The following is a 24,907-nucleotide window of genomic DNA, read 5'->3' as shown; positions in this document are numbered from 1 at the left end:
TTTCAGAATTTAACTAATATAAAAATATTAATATTTACCATCATTGTAGTATAATACTTGATAAATATTAGCTATAATTTTTCTTGAAGAATCAAACTTTTAAAAACCTTATCATAATTTTTTTAAAAAACTAATTTATTTTTATTTTACATTCATTGGTGTTTTTGCCTGCATAAGTATATGTCTATGTGAGAGTGTCAGAATCCCTGGAAATGGAGTTACAAACAGCTGTGAGTACTGGGAATTGAACTCAGTTCTTAGGAAGAGCAGCCAGTGCTCTTAACTATTGAGCCATCTTTCCAGCCCCCATTGTCATCTTTCAAAAATAAAAAACAAAAAGAAAAAAAATTTTCCTTGCCTGAGAAACCGAATCAGTAAGTCAAGCCTCAAAGGTAGCCTAGGTAATGGCTTAGACCACAGCTCTCAGTTCCTCCTCTTTAGCAATGCAGAAACATTACACTGTTCACCAGTACTCGTCTGTACACGAGTCATGAGATGTGCTGTGCTTGTCTTAAAAACAGTCACAGCTCACTGACTTGATTCCATTGCCCACAGACACAAAACACTACCCTCAGACTATGACCTCATCGTCCTTAGAGGAGATGATCTATTTCTACACCTATCAGCATATACTATATAAAAAATAATGTTGCATAAGCAATGCTAATAGCCTTTTTCTTTTCTTGTTTTGGAGACAGTGTCTTACAATGAAGCCCTGGAAGGTCTGAAATTCTCCATGCAGACCAAACTAGCCTTGAACTCACAGAGATCCTCCTGTTTCTGCCTTCCAAATGCTAGGATTAAAGTTTATGTGCTACCATGCTTGCCTGATTTAGCTTTTAATAGTCATGAAATTATGGCTCTATATCATATTCAATCTAACATGTTTTTTATAAACAAATACCTGTATTCATCTGGTAATCTCTGTGTGAATCAGGATGAAGCTGTCGTAAACCCAGGCTAGTAGCTGGAGTCTAACAGGATAAAGGCCTCTTCTCTTTGTCATGGCAAAGTGCCTCATGATTCAAGACTGAGTCATTCTGACCACAATTGGAATATTAACATGCTCTTAAAGATACCAACAGTTGGCCTCTCATTTGAGCAAAAAAGCACAGGCATTAGCTTCTCAATCCACAAACAGCCTGCTGGGAAATTCCATCCCTACAAGAACACTTGGCAGTGAATGCCTGAGGAAAAAGTGACCTCTGGAATTAAAAGCTCACATTTAACAATGTTCAGAACTTTGCTCATCAAATTGCTATATAAAAACCCTTACTATAAAAGATAACATTTTGAATGCACATAACTTAAGGAAGGGACTGTGAGGAGAATGCAAGAAAATACAGACTTAAAGATCAATGCTTACATCTGCATTGTCACTACTAGGCCGAGAAGCATCTCCACTGTTCCCATCAGTCCTGCACGGGCCATCTCCAGGATCTGCTTCTGCCTCGCTGACTGTTAGGGCATCACCTAATGGCCTAGAGGGTGCAATTACAGTGCCATCCTAAAAGAGATTAAAGAATTACACATAGACACAATCAAAGAAGAGAATCAGTAACAATACCTACTACACGGATGCAGTTGAAGGCTGGCTACTAATGGGACCAAAAATACTTAAGGTAAAAATACATAAAATAAAAAACAAGTAATTATGAGTTTTAGAAGCCTAAAATGAACAACCATAAAGATAAAGCAATATTTTAACATGGAATAAAAAATTCCAGCAGCAAATAGTAGCATAAACATATGTACAAGAGCATTAACTAAACTAAACTAATCTTTAGATTATCTGCCCATTAGTAAAGATTATTACACTACTTCTATTCAAATGCCTTCCACTGCTTCAGAATTTCATCAAATGTCTAATACTTGAATACATACTATTAAGGTAAATTACTGAAACTACATTTTTCTGTTCTTATTGAATAAATACATTACTTCTGTTCAATAATAAAAAACAAAGGGTTCCTAATATAGCTCAGTGGTATAGCTTGACTAATATTCATGAGGCAACAAGTTCAATCCCCAGTATTACCAAATACATATGTATGAGCATATGCATAGACATGTATGCATGCACACACAACACACATACAGATACCACCTTAACTATGACATTTAACCAGTTTAAGCCCTAGTTTTTCCAACCACAACTTAGTATTTTACTTTAAAATTAGCAAAAAAAATTATCTCAAAGAATTCTTGTCAGTTCTGTGAAGATATGACTTGTACCAACTCAAAAACAGTAACAACTCATCAGCTTTTACATATTTTAGGTAATTCTACAGGCATCTTCCTTTGAGATGAAGTACACAAAGCCCTGTGCCTCTCAAATAAGAATGTTATAGGACGTCCAGCTCACATTAACCACAGGTCCATTACCTCCATAACTTACACCTTTACAGCAAGTTCTACTAAAACCTACTTTAAAATTACAATAAAAATTAGGGACAGTAAGACCATAAATATGAAACTGGGAAAGGCGGGACATGCCTGTGACTCTAGCGCTCAGGAGGCTAAGGCTGTAGGATTGCTGTAAATTCAAGGCCAGCCTGGGCTACACAGCCAAGTGCAAGGCTAGTCAGGACAATACAATAAGACCCTGCATCCATAAAGAAAAACAAAGAATATAAACATGGCTAGTTATGGTAAGAGCACATCAGTAATCCCAGCATTTGGAAGGATAAGGCAGGAAGGACTATAAAAGTTACATCCTGCCTATAAAAAAACACTACAAAGCAGTGGTGGTTCATGCCTTTAATCCCAGCACTCAGGAGGCAGAGGCAGGAGGATCTCTGTGAGTTTGAGGCCAGCCCGATCTATAGAGCTAGTTCTAAGACAGCCACGGCTACACAAAGAAACCCTGTCTTGAATAACCAAACAGACTGGATGGATGGATGGATGGATGGATGGATGGATGGATGGATGGATGGATGGGTGGATGGATGGACGGACAGATGGATCTCACATCCCTACGTAAAAACATATCAGTTTTCATTGTGACAAGGTAAATTACAGAAATGCAACTATTTTCAACTACATTTTTGTTTTGTCACATCAAAGCAAAAGTACTCAACCCTTTCTTAAAATTACAATGGAATAAAAGCAAGTAAACAATCACAAGTCCACATTTATTTTCGTTAATCATTGGGTCCATAACATCCTACATAGAACATCCTGTTATTCTAAGCTGGAAAAATCACTTTAAAAGGCAATTATGAAATTCTGTGACACATTCCCAGAAAAAAAAATTCCTATAAACACTGGGCAGAACTTCCAGTAATGCCACTACCTGAGCAGAGCCTGTGGCTTTGGACAGCTGCTCCTGCAGCTGAGAAATGTGCTTCTTGGTCTCCTGGATCTCCTTGAGCAATCTTGGGGTACCTGTTCGGTTGTATTCTTCCTGCAGTAACTGAAAATTATAAAGGTATTTTAGAAATTAATTACTTAAGTCATGAAAATAGAGAAGGCCACTGCTAGCATAGCAGTTGGTGGGACCAGTACAATCTTTTTGACTGAAAATGGAAAACAGCAATTCTACAAACACTCAGTTTCCTTGGCCTGAAAAGAATACATTCTAACTCCGTACCTGCAGCCGCTCCTGTTCTTTCTGTAACATTTTCCTCAGAATCTCTACTTTCTGGTTATGAACCACATTGTTTTCCTCCTATAAAAGGATAAGAATACAATACAAGGAAAATGAGGCTAAAATTGAAGGACAAGAAAGATGGTGTTCTGTGTCAGCTACAACCCTCAGTGTTCTTTAGGATTTTCTTACTCCTGGCACATATGAATAAAGATGGCTCATTTCATTAAGAGACACAGTAGAGACACAGTTCTACCTTTTCATTTTGCCTTTACTAGACAATGTTCAAGAGAATATTAAATGTGGGTATTGGCTGGAGAACTGGATTGACAGAAGTACAAATCTGTTATTGCTACTTCTCTCAAGTGAGGCATTACTATCAATCCCCAGGACTGGTTCTAATTTCCAGTCTAGCTTGCCCAAACTCTGAGACAACTCCCAATTCATTGCTCCTTGTTTTACAAATTCTGTGTCTCCTGATAATCCTGCTATAATCACACCACTCTCCCATTCACAACAGTGTTGAATGGATTCGCACTGCTTACTCAGTAACTTGTGAACTTGCTCAGCAACTGCAAATGCATAGGTGACCTCCTTTTGATAAGCCATCTCCCACCACGCACCTCCTTAACCGGCACAAGCTAAACAAAAGTCTTGCTTTTCTGACAGTACTGGTATTTTCCTGGCTCTCCAGCTAGGTTTATTCTGTGTCCTCCACTTCCTCTCCATGGTCACCACTGTTAGCCATTACAAAAGGCTAAATTCAAACACATTTATTCTATGAAGACCTTTATCACAACTGGATACCCTTTGTCCTCACACAAACTAGCATTTTTCTCTTATGCCTACATTCTCTCTCTTTTGGTTACTTAGAGTCTTAACCACAGTCAGTAAAGATTTATTAAACATCTCCAATATGTCAAGCAGTATTTCAGGCATTAGGGACACAATAGTAAACAAAATAAACAAACTTCTATCTTTATAAAGCATACACTGTAAGATATCTAAAGTGTTTGAATATAACCTAAAAAATATAATCATATATTTGTGAATAATACATTGTTTTGTACATGGCAGATGTCTAATTTAGATGTTCAACTAAATCTGTTATAACAACAATTATTCCAAATAATTATGTAGCTTCTATGTTAGGCAGGTATTTCTTAGATTCTTGAATGGAAGCTTGCTAATCAATTTAATGCATCAAAATTCTTCATATAACAGCAAAGGCATCTTTATCTAATTGAGCATGTACTGAGATGATGTTCTAGTCTTACCCCCATGAGCACAGGACTAGTAATTCTCTCCATATTCCCAGCTGCTCCAGGGGAATGAGGGGATGCCATAATGGGAGACATATGTCCAATGACTGAGGGTTCTACTTCAGAATCAGCAAGCGGAATCTGGGGCGACCCAGGTGGGCGTCCCTGGACAGTGAGAGCTACATAGGAGCCAGCTGGAGGTGGGGAGGTGGGAGAAAAAGAAGAAAAGGAAAAATAACAGTGTTGAGAATCTTTTAAAAACTTTTTTCATTCTTTTTTTCTTTAACTGGGGTAGTGGGGATTGTACCAAGGGAATGTATGCTAATCATCAGCTTAGACTTACCCCTAAGCTAAATCTGTACCCTTTCAAAATACTTTTGATCTCGAGAGAGCCTCACTGAGTTGCCAAGACTAACCTTGAACTCATTCTGCAGCAAGGCAGCCTTTGAACTTGTCGAGCTCTTGCCTCAGCCTCCTATACGCTGGCATCATAACTGTGCACCACAATGCCCAACAAGTATACCTTGCAAGGCTTTCAGCCTTATGCTCTCTGTGAAAGTCATTCGTTCCATCTTACTAGCCCATATGCTTACCTCGCTTCAGCTCTTTCTCGCCTTCTTTAACTGGTTCAAGGAAATCAGAATTCAATCACTCTGATAATGTTTGGAATGCACATTAAAAAGTAGGCCACAAGATAGCTCATTAGTATAAGTGTGGTTCCCAGGGTTACTTAAATGAGGCAAACAGCCAGGACACAGTCTTTAAAAGAGATCACCATTAGAGTTGGTGATATAGTTAAGTTTGCAGAGTGCTTGCCTACCATGCATTATCCTTGGGTTCTAACCCTGCCAGTGTATAAACTAGTTATGAGATTTATGCTTATATATTGTCACTAGGAAGGTAAAGACAGTAGTATCAGAATTTCAAGGTCAGTCTTGGCTATACAGTGGGCTCAAGGCCAGCCAAGGCTACATAAGACTCTGTCCAAATCTCCACTCCCATCCACATTCCCCAAAAAAGGCCTTAAAAAAAATCCAGTTTTTTGTTTTTAAAAAGAACTCAGATAGCTGACTAAGCTGGACATGGTACACACATGTAATTCCATCTCTGAAGAAGCTGAGGCAGGAAGGCTCAAGTTCAAATGCCAGCCTAGGCTATCTAGCAAGTACTAGTCAAGCCTTACCTATACATATAACCCAGTTCACTGAATTTATTCCAAAAAACATCTGTCTACTCAGTAATAACAATTAAGTAATTCTGGTTGGCCATAAATAACTAGTGTACTTACCATGAAATTATCTGATATAATCATACATTCCTTTTCTATTACATGTCATTTATTTTCAGCTTTCTCTTTGAACTTTTATTTTTCCTTAAAAACATGACAAACCCCCAATACCCAAGCCAGATCAGAACAAAGAAAACAGGGTTGTTAGGATTGTGAGATTCGTGTCTTCTTTCTCTATTGCTGCTGCAACAGTCATGATGTCATTGGTGCAAAGAATGAATCTGGGGCTTCCGGTGTACAGCATGTCATTCAGACCACTCAGTTCCAATAACCCAAGTCCCACCCCATCACATCCACTTATAAGCAAAACTCACAAAACCACTGAACCATCTCTTAAACCTGTAAATACAGAGAAACTGCAGCCCAAGTGCTGGAGCTTGGCCTGCCTCCCTATCAGCTCAGAGAAACACCAACCACTTAGACTCCACATTACATGAGTGCTGCCAGTTGCTAATGGAAGTAGGTGAAGGCAGGACATAACTTTGCACTTCACCAAAAGATTTTCTTGAATGACACAATAATTTACTGATCTGAGGTAAGGTACTACATAATTTCTAAAGTTCTTCAGGGCATTCTATCTGATTCTCAACCTCCTTGCTGTCAGGTGATTCATATATGCCTTTCAAATACATGTATTGGAACAGGAAGTTGACACAGATAATTACTACCTGGGTAGTGGTAGTACACACCTTTAATCACAGCATTCAGGAGGCAGAGGCAGGTAGAACTCTGTGAAACTGGTCTACAGAGTAAGTTCCAGGATAGTCAAGGCTACACAGTAAAACCTTGTCTCGAAAACTCAAAAGAAAAAAAAATTACTAGTAAGTTTTTACTTAGACCTTCCAATGTGTGTATATGGGGAAAGGAGTAAAAACCACCAGTCATGAAGCTAAATCTAGTTTACAGACTGTTTTGTCAAATGAAGCTTTATTAGAACCTATGCTACAACAACAAGTTCCAGTAGTCACTATGTAGTTCACAAAGCCTAAAATATTTGCTATTTGGCCAGTGCCAGAAAAATGCTTGGTGACCCTTTAAAGAGTTTGAGAAAACAATTAAAAAGAAATAACATTCACCTACATCTGATTAGTTTCACCACCTCCAGATGGTTTGAATGAGTCACCAGAGTCCCATTCACCTGTGAGAAAATGAAAAGGTATGCGTCAGACAGATCTGATTAAAACAATAGCTATATAGTGACTTTAGGAATTACTGTGGACTAATTATAATAAACATTTGATCCAAATTAATTTTTAACACTATAGATTCAGCAACAAAATGAACTTGAAACAAAACAAGACCTTCATTTAAAGGTGGTGGTACATGGCCACCTGGCTACATGCATCTTAGGATAGCTAGGAAGGCAAGCCAATACATTTACAGATGACAATATCATATTGCAATGTAAAAGGGGTGAACATCCATAATTTAAACAAAGTTTCAACTTAGTCAAAATGGTAAATACAAAATATACTTGAGAAAAGATTTACAAATTCTTCACAATAGGACTAGAGAGAGATGGCTTGGAGTTTAAGAAAACTATATTGCTCTTCCAGAGGACCCAGGTTCAATTCCTATCACCCACATGGTAGCCCACAATTATCTGTAACTCCAATTCCAGGGAATACATCCAACGCCCTCTTCAGATCTCCATGGGCATCATGGTGTACACATACAGGAGGGCAAAATATCCATATTTTTTTTTAAAAAATTTTAAGTTAAAAAAAGCCAACAACAACAAAACCTTCACAGATTTGTTGACATACTCCAAGTCAAAAAGATGTCTTTAGGGCTGAGGATGTAGCTCAGTTGGCAGAGTGTTTGCTTAACATGCATGAAATCCTGGGTCCTATTCCCAAGACTATATAAACTGGGCACTGGTGGTACATGACTGTCATTCCAGCACAGGGGAGGAAGAGACAGAGAATCACCTACAATAGCATTAGGCCAGCCTAACCTATACAACAAGAATCTATCAGCAAAAATTTTATTTGCTTTTAATTATTAACAGTTGAATGATTTTTCAAAATTGTAATAAAAAAATGAAAAGTACAAATTATGTAACAACACTCAATTTACTTTTTTCCAAATACAATTTAATCTTTATAAAGAAACTTAATTTTCAGACAAATTGGGTATAAAAATGCTATCCAAGGTCTCCATTAAATGACACAGTGTCAGACACTTACAGTCCTAGTTTTGGAGAGATGGGACAAGCCCTGAACCTTGCTGGCTAGGCCGCCTAGTCTAATAGGCAAGCTCCAGACCAATGAATGAGCCTGTCTAAAACTCAGGTTAACAGCACCTGAGTAACACCACTAGAAGTTGTCCTCTGGCTTCTACACACACATGCATGTGTACATGTACATACATGCATGTACAACATATACACAATACACACACAAGGAAAAAATACAACAGTATGCTCATCATGTCACCCGGAGGTGTTGCTGCTAACTACAACATTAACATCTGAGATAAACTTGCAAACATGGGATGCTCCGCTTTTCTTCTACCATACCGTCATCTCTCAGCACTGATACTGAAACCTTCTTTTTTTTTTTTCAGTGATAAAATTATGTTAAATTTATATTTGAGTCCTAATCATATTTATGCCAAACTGCTACATGGGTCCAAATTCCTAAGAAGAACCAGAAGGAGGAGAGAACAAGCCTAGAGCACCCAGGCTAGTGAGGAAGGATCGTATTTATGAAGGACCCTTATAAAGAAAGCCTCCATGATACAAGAGCAGCTGTTACGAAGAGGAATAGATTCCATATAACAACTTTAAAGAGAGAGATATGATGCTAGGACTGACATCCACTTTAGAAATTTAAATTACGCAGGGCGGTGGTGGCGCACGCCTTTAATCCCAGCACTCGGGAGGCAGAGGCAGGCGGATCTCTGTGAGTTCGAGACCAGCCTGGTCTACAGAGCTAGTTCCAGGGTAGGCTCCAAAGCCACAGAGAAACCCTGTCTCGAAAAAGCAAAAAAAAAAAAAAAAAAGAAAGAAAAGAAAAAGAAATTTAAATTAATTTGAAATAAGCTAGTTCATGAATATTGAGTTAAATAATTCAATTAATAAAAGACATTTTTCCAAAGATGAAATTTTTGGCAATAAGGAATATTAATATAAATTTCCTGAAAAACTGCCTTTATGTGACTTTCTTATTTTTTTTTCATCTAATCTAGCCTTTCTTAAAGCCATGGGTCTTCTGCTCTATCCTCAGTTCATGCACACTTAGGCTGTGAGTTACTGACAATTTTCAGTATGTAACAAATCTCATGGAGTCCATCTGTACACAAATTTCCTTTGATATATCTAAAAATAACTGGCTGATCAAAGGTTGTACATTTAAAAATTTTAATACATATTTACAAATTTCTACCAAACAGATTTTACCTAGCTGATAATGAAACCTATGAAAGAAGCCATTCTACTGTATCTATTATATGCCAAGTGTGAATCATTAATCATTAAACAATGACAATGAAATACATTTTTCATATCATTTTAATTTCTCTTTCACTTATCAATTCTACTGACCATATTTCATGAAAATGCCATTTACCTCAATTACTCTGAAGAATTGTCTGATAAAATTATTTGCTAATTTTTCTATCAGAATTATTATTTTATTAGTAATTTATTCATTTAATTAATTAATTAATTTATTTATTTTGGTTTTTCGAGACAGGGTTTCTCTGTGGCTTTGGAGCCTGTCCTGGAACTAGCTCTGTAGACCAGGCTGGTCTCGAATAATTTTTTTTTTATTTTTATTTTTATTTTTATTTTTTTTGAGATAGGGCCTGTAGTCTAAGAACCTGCTAGGTAGATCAGGCTGGCCTTAAATTTGTAAATATCCTCCCGCCTCTGTTTTCCCAGAGTTTGGATTACAGATGTGCCCCACCAAGTAAGTTTATTTTTTGTAATTAAAAGGTACTCTTGGGCCGGGAAAACAGCACAGTAGGTAAGATGCTTGCTGCACAGGTTTGGAACCCTAGGCTCCATGAAAAATCTTAGTGTGGCTTCCCAGACCTCTATGCCACGCAGAAGAAAAGGTTTGGGGAGAAGGACAAAAAGTAGAAACAGAAGGATTTCTGGGAATTCATCACTGCAAGCCAGCAGAGAGATGGGGGCACAAGGGGCAACAAGTTCAGTGAGAGACTCTGTTAGGGAATAAGGCAGGCATTGCTAGAGGAGGACTCCTCTGATCTTCACACATGTGCATATCCATATACCTGCAACATGTGGACCTACATGCATATACCATGCGCACACACTAGTGCTCTTGTTCAGCAGGTAAAATGCTTGGCCAGCAGGCTTCAACTACTCATCTCCTGCATTTTTACTTTTTGTTCTTGGTCTGGAGCTGGAGATCAAAGGCAGGCCTGGAGTATGCAAGGACTCTATACCAGCCCTCTTTAAAAAGCTCATCTGCAACAACCATCAGTTCGCAACAAAGAACACATCAGCACAATCCCATTTGTATGAGTACTGCTTGCTAACAGATTAATTTGGACAGAACTGAGTTTTAAAAGGTGAACTTCCTACTCAAGAACAAATACGATTCCGTATATACAAGCCTTGTATCATGCCTTTAAGTAAACAGTGATGTTAACTTTAAAACAAATGAAAGAGAGCTGGTTTTATAAAAATCTAGATAGAAAAAGGAACAGAGACGATGTATGTTATGCAATCATATCATGAGTTCCACAGTAGACGTCACTTTACCTTGATGATTCGGTCACCTGTTTGTACTCCAGCCCGCATGGCTGCTCCATCTGTGGAAGAAATGAATTGTTTAACATGCCATTCACTGATAAGCTTTCTTGAAAGAGAAGTAATGTAACAATAATTAAAACATGGGCTGTAAAGTATAGCAGACTTGGGTTCAAATCCTTCTACTACCACCCAGTGCTGTGTGAATGAAACTTGTTTTATGATTTTTTTTACTTGAAAACTCAATATTATCTATAAAGTGTTATCACCTTTAATACAATATAATCTACCTGAAATCACAGCACCCAAAACAAAACAATCCAATGTACTATAATAACAAAAGATATGACTACCATTTGGAAGAAACATCCATATGTCTTTATTTCTATTAAAGTATTACTTTAATGCTACAAAGAAATCAAGTTGTAGAAATACCTGTTAAGTGATGACATGTAAAACATCATGACCAAGAAATCGTGTGGTTTCTATAGCTACAGAAGAACTGTTTTCTTTCTATAAAGTCACTTGAGGCAAATCAATTCTATAACCCCAAAGACAAATACAGCACAAAGGTCCACATCCTGCAGTCTGTGTAAGTCTACTCTGAGCAAGAGACATCATTTAAGCTTTGTTATGCTACCCTGTTTGCTTTTCAAGTGACAAAACTGGCTTTTGTTTATGAGACAGAGTCTCACTATGCAGCCCGGGCTAGCCTGGAACTCACTATATCTATCAGGCTGTCTGAGTAATCAGAAATCCCCCTGCCTCTGCTTTCTGAGTGCAAAGATTAAAGGCAATGTACAATCATGCTGCGAAACAAAACTATTTTTTTTAAATGTCTTGCCTTCTTTGACAGATTGTACGAAGACTGGATTGTCTCCACTGACTGTCAGCCCAAATCCATTGTCGTCTTTCTGGATGATCACACAGCGTTGAACAAGGCCTGCAGAACAACCACACAGTAAAGGAAGGAGGAAGAAAAAAAAAAAGAATGAAAGACAATGATTATGTATTAGTGATGAACTATTCTCTACCTGGAGAAATAAAGGGTAACTCATAAAGCCCCTATGAACACTAATCCCATAAAACAAATGTAAAAACATCACAAAGAACAATGGGTACCAGTGACAATGGAGAACAGTGTGGACTATCAAGGACAAGGTACAACAAACTGAAATGGATGGATTTTTAGAGATGGGACAATTAAAAGGAAAGGCAATTCACAACTATGCTATTAATATATAATAGAAATTCTTCCCCCTGGCTCTGTGCTTAAAGAGCAAGGTACTAACCCCCTCCCTCCCCCCCAAAAAAAAACAAAAACAAAAACAAAAACCAAATAGGCTTGTTGGTTATGAATATCATGCGGAAAATTTCGGAGAAATCCAATCTTAATCTCATAAAAATATACTGAAGAAAAGACTGTACAAAGACAGGAGGTGTGTGCGGAATACCTGCAGCTATTCTCCCAGGGGCTACGGGAAGGGGAAGAACAAGAGGAAAGCACACATGGAAGTACCTGTGAACTCAGCTATTTCATCTCCAGCGCATACTTAGCTAGTTCCTTCTATCTAAATAAGAAACCAATACCAAGGCAAAATAAGAGAAATAGAAACCCTGCAGGCTGGATAGAGGGCTCATGGTTAAGAGCACTTGCTGCTCTTTCCAGAACTATTGTCAGGAGGCTCACAAAGGCCTGTAACCCCAGTTCCAGGGGACCTAATACCTTCTTCTCACCTTCATGGGGTACCCACACACATATGTGACATATACTTACACAGACATATGCACATATATACAAAAGAAAAGAAAAAATATTTTTAAAAGAGAGAAAATGGAACTCAACCAAAAAGAGAATAATGAAGACCCTTAACTCTAGGGTAGCCTGAGACTTAATGTATGCTTTCAGCTTCACAGACACAGAGCAATTCATCCAAAGCCAAAGTATATGACATATAAAATAGCACAAAAATGATGATCAGAAAACCAAAGCTTCTAATAAAGAGTTTACAAATAATCTTTAGTAAGTCTAACTAATGTATAAAAGATATGTGAACGATTGTATAATAATGACATAATCTTGTCATTTATACTTTCTGATGAGTCTGACTATGTAAGACACTAAACAGACCAAACCAAAAAGTGGAGAAAGCAAATCTCCACACAGAAGGCATGAACCTGAGCATGCACCTCACACAAATCTACTGTTAAACCCCAAGGGCTGAGGACTCGAGGCATTGCTCTTCCTGCATAAATCCTTGAGCTTAAATCAGAAAGGGATGGGTCATCACAATAATGGGCCAAAGGCCTAAATATAAGACCAAAACTTCAGCACTGGCCTGGTGGCGTACACCTTTCATCTAGCCTCTCTCTGGAAGCAGAAGCAGGAAAATCTAGTGAGTTTCAAGACCAGTCTGGTTGGGCTACATAGTAAATTCCAAGTCTTCTAAAAACAAAAAAACTAAAACTTTAAAAAAAAAAACCTAAACTAAAAATACTTAGAAGACACGAAAGAAAAAAATTCAAGACCTTAGGACAGTGGTTCACAACCTTCCTAATGCTTCAACCCTTTCATACAGTTCTTCATGTTGTGGTGACCCCCAATTACAAAATTATTTCATTGCTACTTCACAATTGTAACTGTGCTACTGCAACGAATCGTAATGTAAGCATCTGATATGCAGAATATCTGATATACAACCCCACATGTTGAGAACTGCTGCCTTAGGAGGTAAGCACAAATTTCATTAGACAAAAAATGTATCATCAAAGGAAAAAACTTATAACGAAGCTGTAGCAATGAAAAGGTAAGCCATACACAATGGAGTATAAAATCTAGTAAAAGTCAGGTAGTGGTGGTGCATGCCTTTAATCCCAGCACTGGCAGCAGAACCAAGCTGATCTCTGAATTCATGGATAGCCAAGAATACACAGAGAAACTCCACAGAAAGAGAGAAGGGGGGGATCAAAATAATAAATAAAATAAAAATAAAATCTAGAAAAACTCTGTGCTCTGTGTCCAGCTTATGCTTTAAAAGCAACTCCAGGGGCTGCAGAGCTGGCTCAGCAGTCTAGAGCCCTGGCTACTCTTGCAGAGGACCCGGGCTCAACTCCCAGTACTCAAATGCAGCTCATAACATCCTGTAATCCCAGTTTCAGAGGATCAGTAACCTTCTTCTGGCCTCCAAGGGCACCAGGAATATATGTAGTACATACACGTACCATAGGCAAAGAATTCATTCACATAATATAAAAATACATCTTAAAAAATAAACGTCTTCTTTAAAAATCTAATTTAATAATGAAAGCAATATTAAAAGGAATAAGGTATGTACATGAGAATAAGAAAGACACATGCAAGGTACTGCAACACTGAGGAAAGTCTGAGTTCAAACCAGAGTAGAACTACTATGGACCAATCAGAAGGCCAACAATGGAAAGACTGAGCACACCAAGTGCAGCAAAGATGCAGGTGACTGGAATTCTCTTAACATTGTCAGTGGAAGTATATAAACTCTTGGAACAACAATTTGGGAACTTCCTATAAACACATCAAGTAACATTTACATATGAAAACAATTCAAATGTCCATACAGACAGGAGTTATGACATAGTCATACAATCGAGAAGAGGGGGGGGATGCTTTCATGCATATAGCAAACATGGATGAATAACAGAAGCATCATGCTAACTACATGAGCCCACACCATACAAGAAGGAGTAAGAAAGGCTAAGCTACAGCAGCAGGAAGCGGAAGAGCGATCACCAGGGATGAATGCAGCTGCAGAGGAACAGGGAACTTTCTGAGCAATGCACATGATCTATGCTTCAATTAGCATAATGGCTACATGAGGATATTCAGTTGCCAAACTGCTCCAAGCCACACAGTCAAAAGAGTACAGTCTTATTTTTTGTAATAATACCTCAATAAAATCAGCTTTCGACATTAAGAAATATTATAATCTTTCAATTCTATTAATTATTTGATTGTAAACAGCATTTGTTTTTCACAAACACACCATCTATACAAAACATTAAATTGTAATGAGGGCAGAATAAAAATAATCCATCAGAGGCCAATCCTTTTTTTATAATGTCTATGGGTGTTTTATCTTCATGTATGTGTGTCTGTGGACCACAAGCACTCCCCGTCTACAAAGTCCAGAAGAACTGGAGGTGGAGGCAGTCACTGAACTGACATTAGAGCTGGGTTGCTTAGAAGAGCAGAGGTTCTCTTAACTACTGAGCCATCTCTCCAGCCCCAGAATTAAACCTTTTAAGATTTGATATGGTATGGCAATATAAGAAGATAAACAAGTTCAGGACCAGTCTGGGATATATAGCAAGACCTTAATTTTTGCTCCCACCACCACCCAAAAAGAAAAAGTGGGCTATGGAGGCCCCTTTAATTGCAGGAAGCTAAGGCAGAAGACTCTTGAGTTGTGAGGGAAAGGATGGATTCGATCTCTTTCACATGCTCTGCACTGTTTCTTTCTGCATCAGAGAAGGATGGATGTGAATACATAAAGTTGAAAGCATTCTCTGTGTTCTTTCTGTTTCTATTGTGTGGACCAGTTTGAGAAGTATTGATTGGTATTAGTTGTTCTTTGAAAGCATTCTCTGCAAATCTCTAATAAACAAGATCAAAGAGTAAGGGCATAGCAGGGCTGGAGGTATGACTCAGTGTGTTAAGAGCATTTACTGTTCTTCTAAAAGACCAAGTTCAGTTCCCAGCACCCACACCAATAAGTGGAGCTGGGGTTACAGGAAACTCAAGGGTCTGGCCTATGTAGACCCCTTGTACGTACCACAAGTTGGCACACACATAATTAAAAACAAAAATATTATTTTTTAAAAAGAGTAGGGGTTAGAGAGATGGCTCAGAGGATAAGAGCACTTGTTGCTTTTGCCAGAGAACTTGGGTTTGGTCCCTAGCACCCACATGGTTGTTCACAACCATACTTAATTCCAGTTCAATGGGATCCAATGATCTCTTATGACCCCTGATGGCCATGAGGCATACACATGGTACACATGCAGGAAAAATACATACATAAAATAATCCAAATAAAATTAAAAAAAGAATAAGCAGCATTTTGTAGAAATTTTCTAAACCCCATGCTTGCTTTTTGTAAATATATAAATATCTGTTGCCTCAACATTATTCAAAATTTCAAAACTGGCATTGTAACTTTAAAAATAAAATTCAGCTGCTTCCCTGTTTTTGCATACTGTCTTATAAGAGCTGAAAACCATGGTATAAAAGGCGTCTTCTCTGTGTGGTACAGGCATGTGTGCTTACACAAGTATGCACATGTGGGAAGCTCAGAACACAATGTCAGGTTACATTATTCTTTAAGACAGTTTCTCACCATTCAGTAAGACTAGCTGGCCTACAAGGCCCAAGGATCTAACTGTCTCTGTCGCCTCAGCTTTACAAGTACACTAATACACTCATACCATTAATATAAATGATCCTCAAAAGGAGTAACCCCTTTACATCTTTGTCTAAGTGTTTACTGTTGTTTTAAGACATGGTCTCAAGATACACCATGTAGCCAAGGCTAGTCTTGAACACCTGATCCTCCTGCCTCTACCACCAGGTGCTGGGATTTCAGGTGTGGGCTACCATGCTCCAACTACCTTTTGTTTAAACAAGGCAATTAGCTGTCAATAATGAAAAGAGAAGAAAATTGTCAAAGAGCAGGGCTTCTTATTATAGGCAGTTTTAGAAAATGAGACAACAGGAAGTCCCCAAGAACTTAAAAGCTTTCTCTAAACACCGCGACCAAAAAGTTTTTCCTGGTATCCTGGTAAAAGACAGAGTCTATAGACTTCCACTACACCCTCTGTTTATTCCTAAAATTCATTACTGCTTCACATAGACATGTATTTGTTTTTATTCTATTACTGTTACATGTCCCAAGGGTAGAGATGTTCTACCTGCTTCAGAACCTGGTGTACAGTCTACTTGGTAAAAAAGGAAATTCTTTAAAAATTGATTAAGTAATTAATTCCAAAAAGCAGAAGAGTCTCTAGATGGAGAGAAGCTCAGAAGGGAAGATAAACAGCCATGGGAAAACAAAAGTGCCTACTGGGCACAGTGAACTTTATAAACATGATTAGGTCCCCAGCAGACTGCTAAGGTCTGGTATATCAGGATCCCATAGAAAGTGCCTACTGTGCACAGTCAACTTTATACACATGCGTAGAGCCCCAGCAGACTGCTAAGGGCTGGTATGTCAGGATGCTGTAGAAAGGCAAAGTCCACTTCCTCCCTTTTAAGTTGCTTCTGCCTAACACACTTCCTTTTTAAATTTTTGTTTGGGTTTTAGAGTTATTTGCTTTTGGTTTTGTGTTGTTGCTGTTTTTACTGTTTGTTTGTTTTGTTCTTTAAGATGAGACCTCACTATGCAGCACAAATAGTCTCCCACTTAAAATTCTTTAGTGCTGGAATCATAGGCCTGTGTCCCCTATACCTGGCTCTTCCATTCTACACCTAAAGAAGATTAGATAGATAGATAGATAGATAGATAGATAGATAGATAGATAGATAGATAGATAGATAGATAGATAAGAAAGAGGCAGAAGAAGAGCAGTCCACACATCCTACTTCTTTCTCTTCTGCCATTTCTTTCATATTATTCACTTTGGTGATTCTGTGTACCTTTGCAGATGAGGATTTAGCTCAGTGGAAGGCCATGTACTTAGCAGGCATGAAGCCCTGGGTAAGATACCCTGCACTCTCCCCACCTAAATCTCTAACTGCTAATCTGAGATGCTGGTGTTTTTTAATATGTAAGAAAAAGGCCACTGCAAAATGCAAGTAAGTCTTACCCATACAGCCAATTCAGAAGCAGCTGAATCCGAATTACCAGTACTATTCTGTCCAATCCTATGTGTTATCCGCACACAATTAGATTTGTGGCAATAACAAACTGAACCTCTGATCTCCACATTCAATACCCTGGCTTGTAAAAGTGTGTATGTATGTGTGTGCAAACATACACATACGCAAAAAACACACACTAATTTTTTAATGTACTATGGGGATGAGGAGATAGCTTAGAGGTAAAGCATGCTTGTTCAGTCATGAAGAGTAGAGTTTGAATCCCAGCATCCCTATCACAACCACATGTAACTATAGTTTCAAGAAGTCCAATTCCCTCTTCTGGCCTCTGTGGGTACCCTCACTCATGTGTGTACATACACAGACACAAACAAAATAAATTCAAATCTTTGAAAAAGTATAAAAATTTTAGTCTGAATTTATTTTCCACAAAGGAAATTTAAATAACACTCAACCATTTTTTTTTGTTGTTGTTGTTTTTTTGGGTTTTTTTTTGTTTTTGTTTTTCGAAACAGGGTTTCTCTGTGGCTTTGGAGCCTGTCCTGGAACTAGCTCTGTAGACCAGGCTGGTCTCGAACTCACAGAGATCCGCCTGCCTCCCAAGTACTGGGATTAAAGGCGTGTGCCACCATCGTCTGGCTATCCTAGTTATTTTTATTACCCTTGACTAGTTCTGGGTCCTAAATCATCTCATTTTTAATAATAAAAATCATGGCCCTGAAGATTATTCACAGTAGAAAAACAACTTAAGGGCCTGGTAACTCTCCAGCTGTAACAATTTAATTGCCCACCTGTCCCTAACTAATAATACCTCTACTGATAAAGTTTTCTTTATTTCCTGTCTTGATTTTGAGCTTTCACCTCAAAGCTAATCAGCTGGGATCAGGCTTATTCACTTAGTGACGCAAAGATGCTCTATCAAATTTACACAAACATTAGCCTTTCCTAAGTTGTATTTTGTCATAATAACAAAGAACAGTTTTCTGATATAACAATATAGACATAAAACCAACATAAAAACTGCTTTTGGAAGCACACAGCTATAATCCCAGCACTAGGGAAGCAGATCTCTGTAAATTCCAGGCCAGCCTGGTCTACAAGGCAAGTTCCAAGACAGCCACAGCTACGCAGAGAAATCCTATCTCAAACAAAACAAAACAAAACAAACAAACAAACAAACAAAAATTACTTTTTTTTTTTGCTTGTTGCTTCCTTGTTTTGAGACAGATCTTGCTAGGTGGCTCAGGAGGTCGGCTTTGAACTCACTATCTGTGGTCCTCCTCTGCTGGGCTTACAAGAGCACACTGCCATGCCCATCTAAAACTGCATCTTACTCAACAGGTAACTACCAATGAGAGTATTTTGAAAGTGAAAAAAACTTAATCTCTGGAATGCTTTGCAGGGGGAAAAAAAGCAGTAAAAAGTCCGAAAATTGCTGAGAAGATATGCTCAAGTTCTACTATAAATATATTCCTGAAAGAGGGTTACAACTATAGTGCCAGATAGTAAATTTAAAAAAACTGAAGTGTTAAACATGTAAGGCAATATGCTAAGCCTTCCATACTACATTTGCTTTAAAAATCAAACATTAGTCTTTCTTCACCTTTTATTTTATAGCATGAACAAACAAACTTCTCTAAGTCTCACCTCTTAAGAATTAGCTGCAGGGAAGGGTGTGGAGAAAAACCATGTGCAACCTAATAAAAACAGCTCAGTTTTAAACTGCTGCCAGACGTCCGTGTTTTATGAGTAAGACCGCTGATAATCCTTTGATTAAGAAGCTTCTGCCTTCTAAATGTACAAAACTGCCAACACGAGGAACCTCAAGCTCCAAGTACACTGACTTCATTCTTTCAGATGCCCACCAGAAACAAATCCCTTTTCTACACTACATTTTCTTCTCTTTTAAAATTTTTAGAGAAGAAAAGAGCCAATTAAGATGAGTCTAGGTTTTATTCCATCTATTCTCTCTACTAAAATACATCATCTTGATTTCAACAATGGTTCATTCAAAAACTCACTTCCAGCAAGTCAGGCATTATGGGATTTGCAACAATGAGCACAGATGTAAGCAACTCCACACAAAGCCAAACGCCAGTGTTCAGAAACAACAAATGTAGCCGGGCAATCCTAGAAAAGCATTGCGAGGGGCTGGAGAGATGGCTCAGTGGTTAAGAGCATTGCCTGCTCTTCCAAAGTTCCTGAGTTCAATTCCCAGCAACCACATGGTGGCTCACAACCATCTGTAACGAGGTCTGGCGCCCTCTTCTGGCCTGCAGGCATACAGACAGAACATTGTATAAATAAATAAATATTTAAAAAAAAAAGCATTGCGAGGGAAGCAGTATTTAATTTTTAATTGACAAAATTGTGTGTTATTTTCTGTCTATAATATAATGTTCTGAAGTACACACACTGCAGAATGGCTAAATATAGCCAATTAATCAAAATTTTCCTTCATATGGTTCTTATTCTGGTAAGAATATTAATTCACTCTTTTTACAGCTCAAGAATATAACACATCCTCCTAAGGCATGAAGGACAACTGCTATCTCAAACTTACTCCTCTTATCTAACTGCATGAAAATGATGTATCAGAAACTGCAGAAGGAAAACTAAACACTCAAGACAAGAGGAATTGCACTGAGCAAAACAAGAAGACCAGGACATACTCAGGAAATAAACATCTGGAAGCAGCCTGGTACTCTGATGTGAACAGAAGATTAGAGCAGAATGATAAACTGGAAACAATGTACAGTATACATCTGTGCTTGCCTAGTAAGTGAATAACAAAACCATTGTTTTAGTAATATTAATTTGACAGGTCAAAACAGGCTATAGAATCAACATGAAATTGAGGTACACAAAGTTATGAATCTAAAGCTGGACATGGTAGCAGAGGTCTTTAATCCCAAACACATGCACACACACAGGATCATGGGCACAAACACAAATGTATATATACATTGGCACAAAACAGGCAAAAACACACATGTGTATACACACAAGAACAGAGATACAAACACACATGCACACACATACAAAAACCTGTAGGGTTAAAGTGAGCTGCCAATCAAATAAACAGACAACACAATAACAAATGGAAAAGAATCAGATCAAAGAAATGTTCCAGAGAGCAAGAAAAGGTTTCAGCACTGCTGAGCAGTTGAGAGGAGGTGTGAACGAAGACAACACTAACAGGTTCTCAAACAAGATATTTTGATTTACCTTTAAGATAGTGTGAGTTCAGAAGCAGATTTCAAGGAAGAGAAAAGAGTAAAAGAAGAGAGTCTGGATTCTGTATATTACTGTTTTCTTTAAATTTTTTGACTGTAAAGGAGCTAAGTACAGACATTTCATTGTATGGGCTGCTAAGCTAAACCAGCATATATATTCTAAACTTATCATGACTTCCAAATTTGGGTTTAAGGATATGTTGCTTTGAAAAAGAGGTTCTTCTTTTGTTTACACAGAAGGTGAGACCTGTGGATGGCCTCCAGGCAAATATGGTCTCATAGACCACGCCCTCCTGAAAGGTTGCCGTGAACACCCAACTGCTGACTGAGATGACTAGTACACAGGATACACCATAAAAGACCTGATTAACAGCGCCCCCAATCAGCACAAAGCAGTATGGATAAATCTACGCCCATATTCTCAAATATTGTCTATAAATGTTCTTTTACATTTAAAGGGCGATATGATATAGATATGAATAATTTGCATTGGTATAAATCTTGATTTATTGATACAAATTTAAGGTCAATTTTGATATGTATATATGTATTTCTGATCTTGATTAAGGTACTGTAATTGTGTAGCTCATTTAAAAATGCAATGTATAATTAAAAAATATAGGTTAATAGATAACAATTTATAATAGTCAAGTTTGTAGTCATGTTAGTTAGATTTTCTAGATATGCATAGATATATTTCAGATAGGCATTCTTAATATCTTTCAAAGACTACAAAATATGGCATTTAAATTATTTTACTAACTTAGGACTTTTCATGACAATGAGACGCATCTGCTAGTGACAGCACCAGCTACTTCAAGAGGAAGATGGACATCAAAGAGGCTCCTTATGGAGTTTGCTAGCCATTTGGGTAAGAAACTGCTCTTGCCTGGACTGCTTCACTGGACATACAGTACCCACAGAGAGATGACTGCTAAACTTGCCTAAAGGTAAGATGATCCTTAGGGGTTCCTGCTTCATAAAAGAGTCTGTGAAACATTCTGCAGGATACAGAAAAAAGTGACTGGCAAACTGCCAATATAGGCAAAACTGCCTTTGAAATTTCCTGCTTCATGAAAAAGTCTGCTGGATACTATGGGCCTGTAGGATGAAGATGGATGCCTCAACACTACAGAAAAATTTTGGGTGACTGTCCAGGCAGTGAGATGTCTCTGTCAATTCTAGAGTTTTGGAAGTTGCTTTTATAATGCACTTCCTATTTACTTAGATAATAATATATCCTTCTGGAGTCTTTGGTGGAGTTGAAGAATTTATAGTTATAGTTTTCCTTAGTTATGATAAAAAATAAAGTAAATACAAGCATTATAACTGTAATTCTTATTTGATAGCTGTTTTGTTATATGTAATTTTACTACGTTAAAGTTAAAGCCTTCCTTTTTGTTTAAACAAAAAAGGGGAAATGGTGTAGGAGGTTCTTCTGTTCATATCTTGCTTTCATTGGTTAATGAATAAAGAAACTGCTTTGCTCCTGATAGGGCAGAACTTAGGTAGGCAGAGAAGACAGAACTGAATGCTGGGAAGAAGGGCAGAGTGGGAGAAGCCATGGATCTTCTGCCTGAGACGGACGCTGGTTAGAATCTTGCCAGTAAGGCACAGTCACGTGGCAATACACAGATTAATAGAAATGGGTTAAATTAATACATAAGAATTAGCCAATAAGAAACCATTGGCTAATGGGCCAAGCAGTGTTTTAACGAATACAGTTTTTGTGTGATTATTTCGGGTGTAAGCTAGCCGGGTGGAATGTTCTTTGCAAAGCTGAAGGACAGAGAAAATAATAAGTTGGTGGGAGCAAGAGTCAAACCAAGAGTTTTCCTTTTAAAGATATAAGAAACTTGAATGAGAGAAACACATAATATTTAAAAATTACTCTCTGAAATACACAAACCATATCCAGGCACAGGTTGATCATTCCTAATACAAAAATTTGAATTCTATATTCCAAAAATCTGAAATATCTTGAATGCCAGCATAATATCACAGTAAAAGCTTCACATTAACTACACACAATAAACCTCAATCGACCATTCACAATTACTAAAACTACTACCTTCAGACTATGTATATTTAGTATATACATATACATATATACATATATATATATATAATGTATGAAATACAAGCAAAGTTTATGCCAGGATTTCAATTCCACCCCTACAAATGCACTGTATATATGAAAGTATTTCAAAATCCTAAACACACCTGGTCTCAAGCAGTTCAGGTAAGGGATACTTGTGCTAAGAGTTTGCTTCTAGTATGGCCTAAATGTTCATCTCCACTCAAAACGCTACCCTACCTCCTAACGTGATAGTATCTGCAGGCAGGCTTTTGGAGGTAGGCAGAGTAAGAGGAGGTGATGAGGGTGAGACTCTCATGACAGAACAAGAACAGACACCAGAAGCTCGGTCTCTGTCCAGAAGGTCCATGTAAAGGGAGAATAAGAAAACAGTCATCTGCAACTCCACCAGCTTACAGCAGCACTTATATATCAAACTTCCAGCTTCTAGAATGCTCAAAAAATAAAATTTCTATTCTCTAAGCCACACAGACTATGATATTTTGCTATGGCAGCCCAAGTATGTTAAGACGGCTTTTAAAAGACATAGCTTATTCTTACAGATTCCCTCATACCACCATAGCAGTCCACCAAGTTCTTCATTACAGTATTAGACATATGCCTTCAATCCCAATTCTCAAGAAGTTGTGTTGAGCTTAAGGTCAATCTGGACTACTACTGAGTTCAAGGCCAGCCAGAGTCACATAGAAAGACGGTCTCACAGCAACAACATCCCAGGATGGTGGTATAGACCTGTAAGTTCAGCACTCAAGAGGTGGTTGCAGAGATCAGGAATTGAAGGCTATACAGGGCTATATGAGCACCTATCTTTAAAAAAAAAAAAAAGAGTACATACAATAAGAAATCAGGCATATTAAAATTACAGTTCAGAAAATATATCCATACACATGCAATGAACTCCAAAAGGTACAGGAGAACAATGGAATGTTGACCAATCTACACTGGAGTTTTACAAAGTTTGCTTTCCTCTTGAAATGGGCAAAGTCAATCTAACCCTCAAAGCAGCTCTAAGAATGGCAAAGTGAGTTTGAAATTATAAGTGACATCTATACCGGGCACCCAACTAAAAAATTTGATCCCAAGAGAAGAGAATGTACACTCTCCACAGCTTGAAGTGGGCTTCTAACAAGACCCTCACTGAGCAGATGTCCTTGGCTGCTGGGACTCTACTTAAGTCATGCCCTATTTCCAGTCTTTCCATGACTCCCTAGTGTGTACTCTTCACCTAAGCTAACTGCACACACCATGTTCACAAAGAGAGGCTAGCATTCGCATGCCAGCTGTCTTAATTAACTCATCTCTCTAATGAATGTTTATTGAGGAGTTATAGTTCAGTTCCTTCAACAACAATCAAAAAAGGAATTTCAAGGGTTCTCAAGGGACAAATGCACTAAGAGGCCACACCCTACTTCCTGAGCACCACTCAAAATGCTTCTGTTCCCCCGGGCAACGGCACGTCTGGACTAGTATAAAACTCTATCACTCTAAGAAAATTATTGGCACAATATTTTCTGTCAGACTCCTAAATTATTAATCTCATACAACATGAACAAACTCCTACACACACTGCAAAGACCTAGAAAACTGGTGAGCAAAATGAACTGCAACACTAAACAGGCTGCTGGGAAGGACGAGACACACAGATGACATTCACAATCCTCAGCAAAGAAAAAGTACAGGAAGCTTTTCCATCTTCCTCTCGGAGAGGCAGCTTCGCTTCTGCCTCTCTCCCCACTTCTCTGCTTCCCCCCTTCTCTGTCTCTTTCTCCTCTTCTCTCTCTCTCTCTCTCTCTCTCTCTCTCTCTCTGTCCCCCCCTTCACCCTTCCTCCTCCATAACCCCCTGAATAAACATTCAACCTC

The 24,907-nt window shown here is 38.1% G+C and overlaps 1 protein-coding gene across 2 annotated transcripts in view; it reads right to left on the bottom strand.

The window, feature by feature from the left end:
* Arhgef12 (Rho guanine nucleotide exchange factor 12) overlaps positions 1 to 24,907 on the bottom strand; it is a 131,757-nt gene that overhangs the window by 45,470 nt on the left and 61,380 nt on the right. For both annotated transcript variants that reach the window (XM_075966266.1, XM_075966265.1), the window contains 7 exons: positions 11,707 to 11,805; positions 10,875 to 10,924; positions 7,220 to 7,277; positions 4,867 to 5,045; positions 3,593 to 3,670; positions 3,296 to 3,415; positions 1,367 to 1,507 (listed from right to left, as the gene is read on the bottom strand). In XM_075966266.1, coding sequence (XP_075822381.1) covers positions 1,367 to 1,507; positions 3,296 to 3,415; positions 3,593 to 3,670; positions 4,867 to 5,045; positions 7,220 to 7,277; positions 10,875 to 10,924; positions 11,707 to 11,805 — 725 coding nt within the window. The remainder of the gene's footprint in view (positions 1 to 1,366; positions 1,508 to 3,295; positions 3,416 to 3,592; positions 3,671 to 4,866; positions 5,046 to 7,219; positions 7,278 to 10,874; positions 10,925 to 11,706; positions 11,806 to 24,907) is intronic.

The sequence above is a fragment of the Microtus pennsylvanicus genome, chromosome 3 (genome assembly GCF_037038515.1).
Source record: "Microtus pennsylvanicus isolate mMicPen1 chromosome 3, mMicPen1.hap1, whole genome shotgun sequence".
Lineage (NCBI taxonomy): Eukaryota > Metazoa > Chordata > Mammalia > Rodentia > Cricetidae > Microtus > Microtus pennsylvanicus.
The sequence above is the reverse complement of the archived record's forward strand: the minus strand, read 5'-3'. Positions and strand labels throughout refer to the sequence as shown.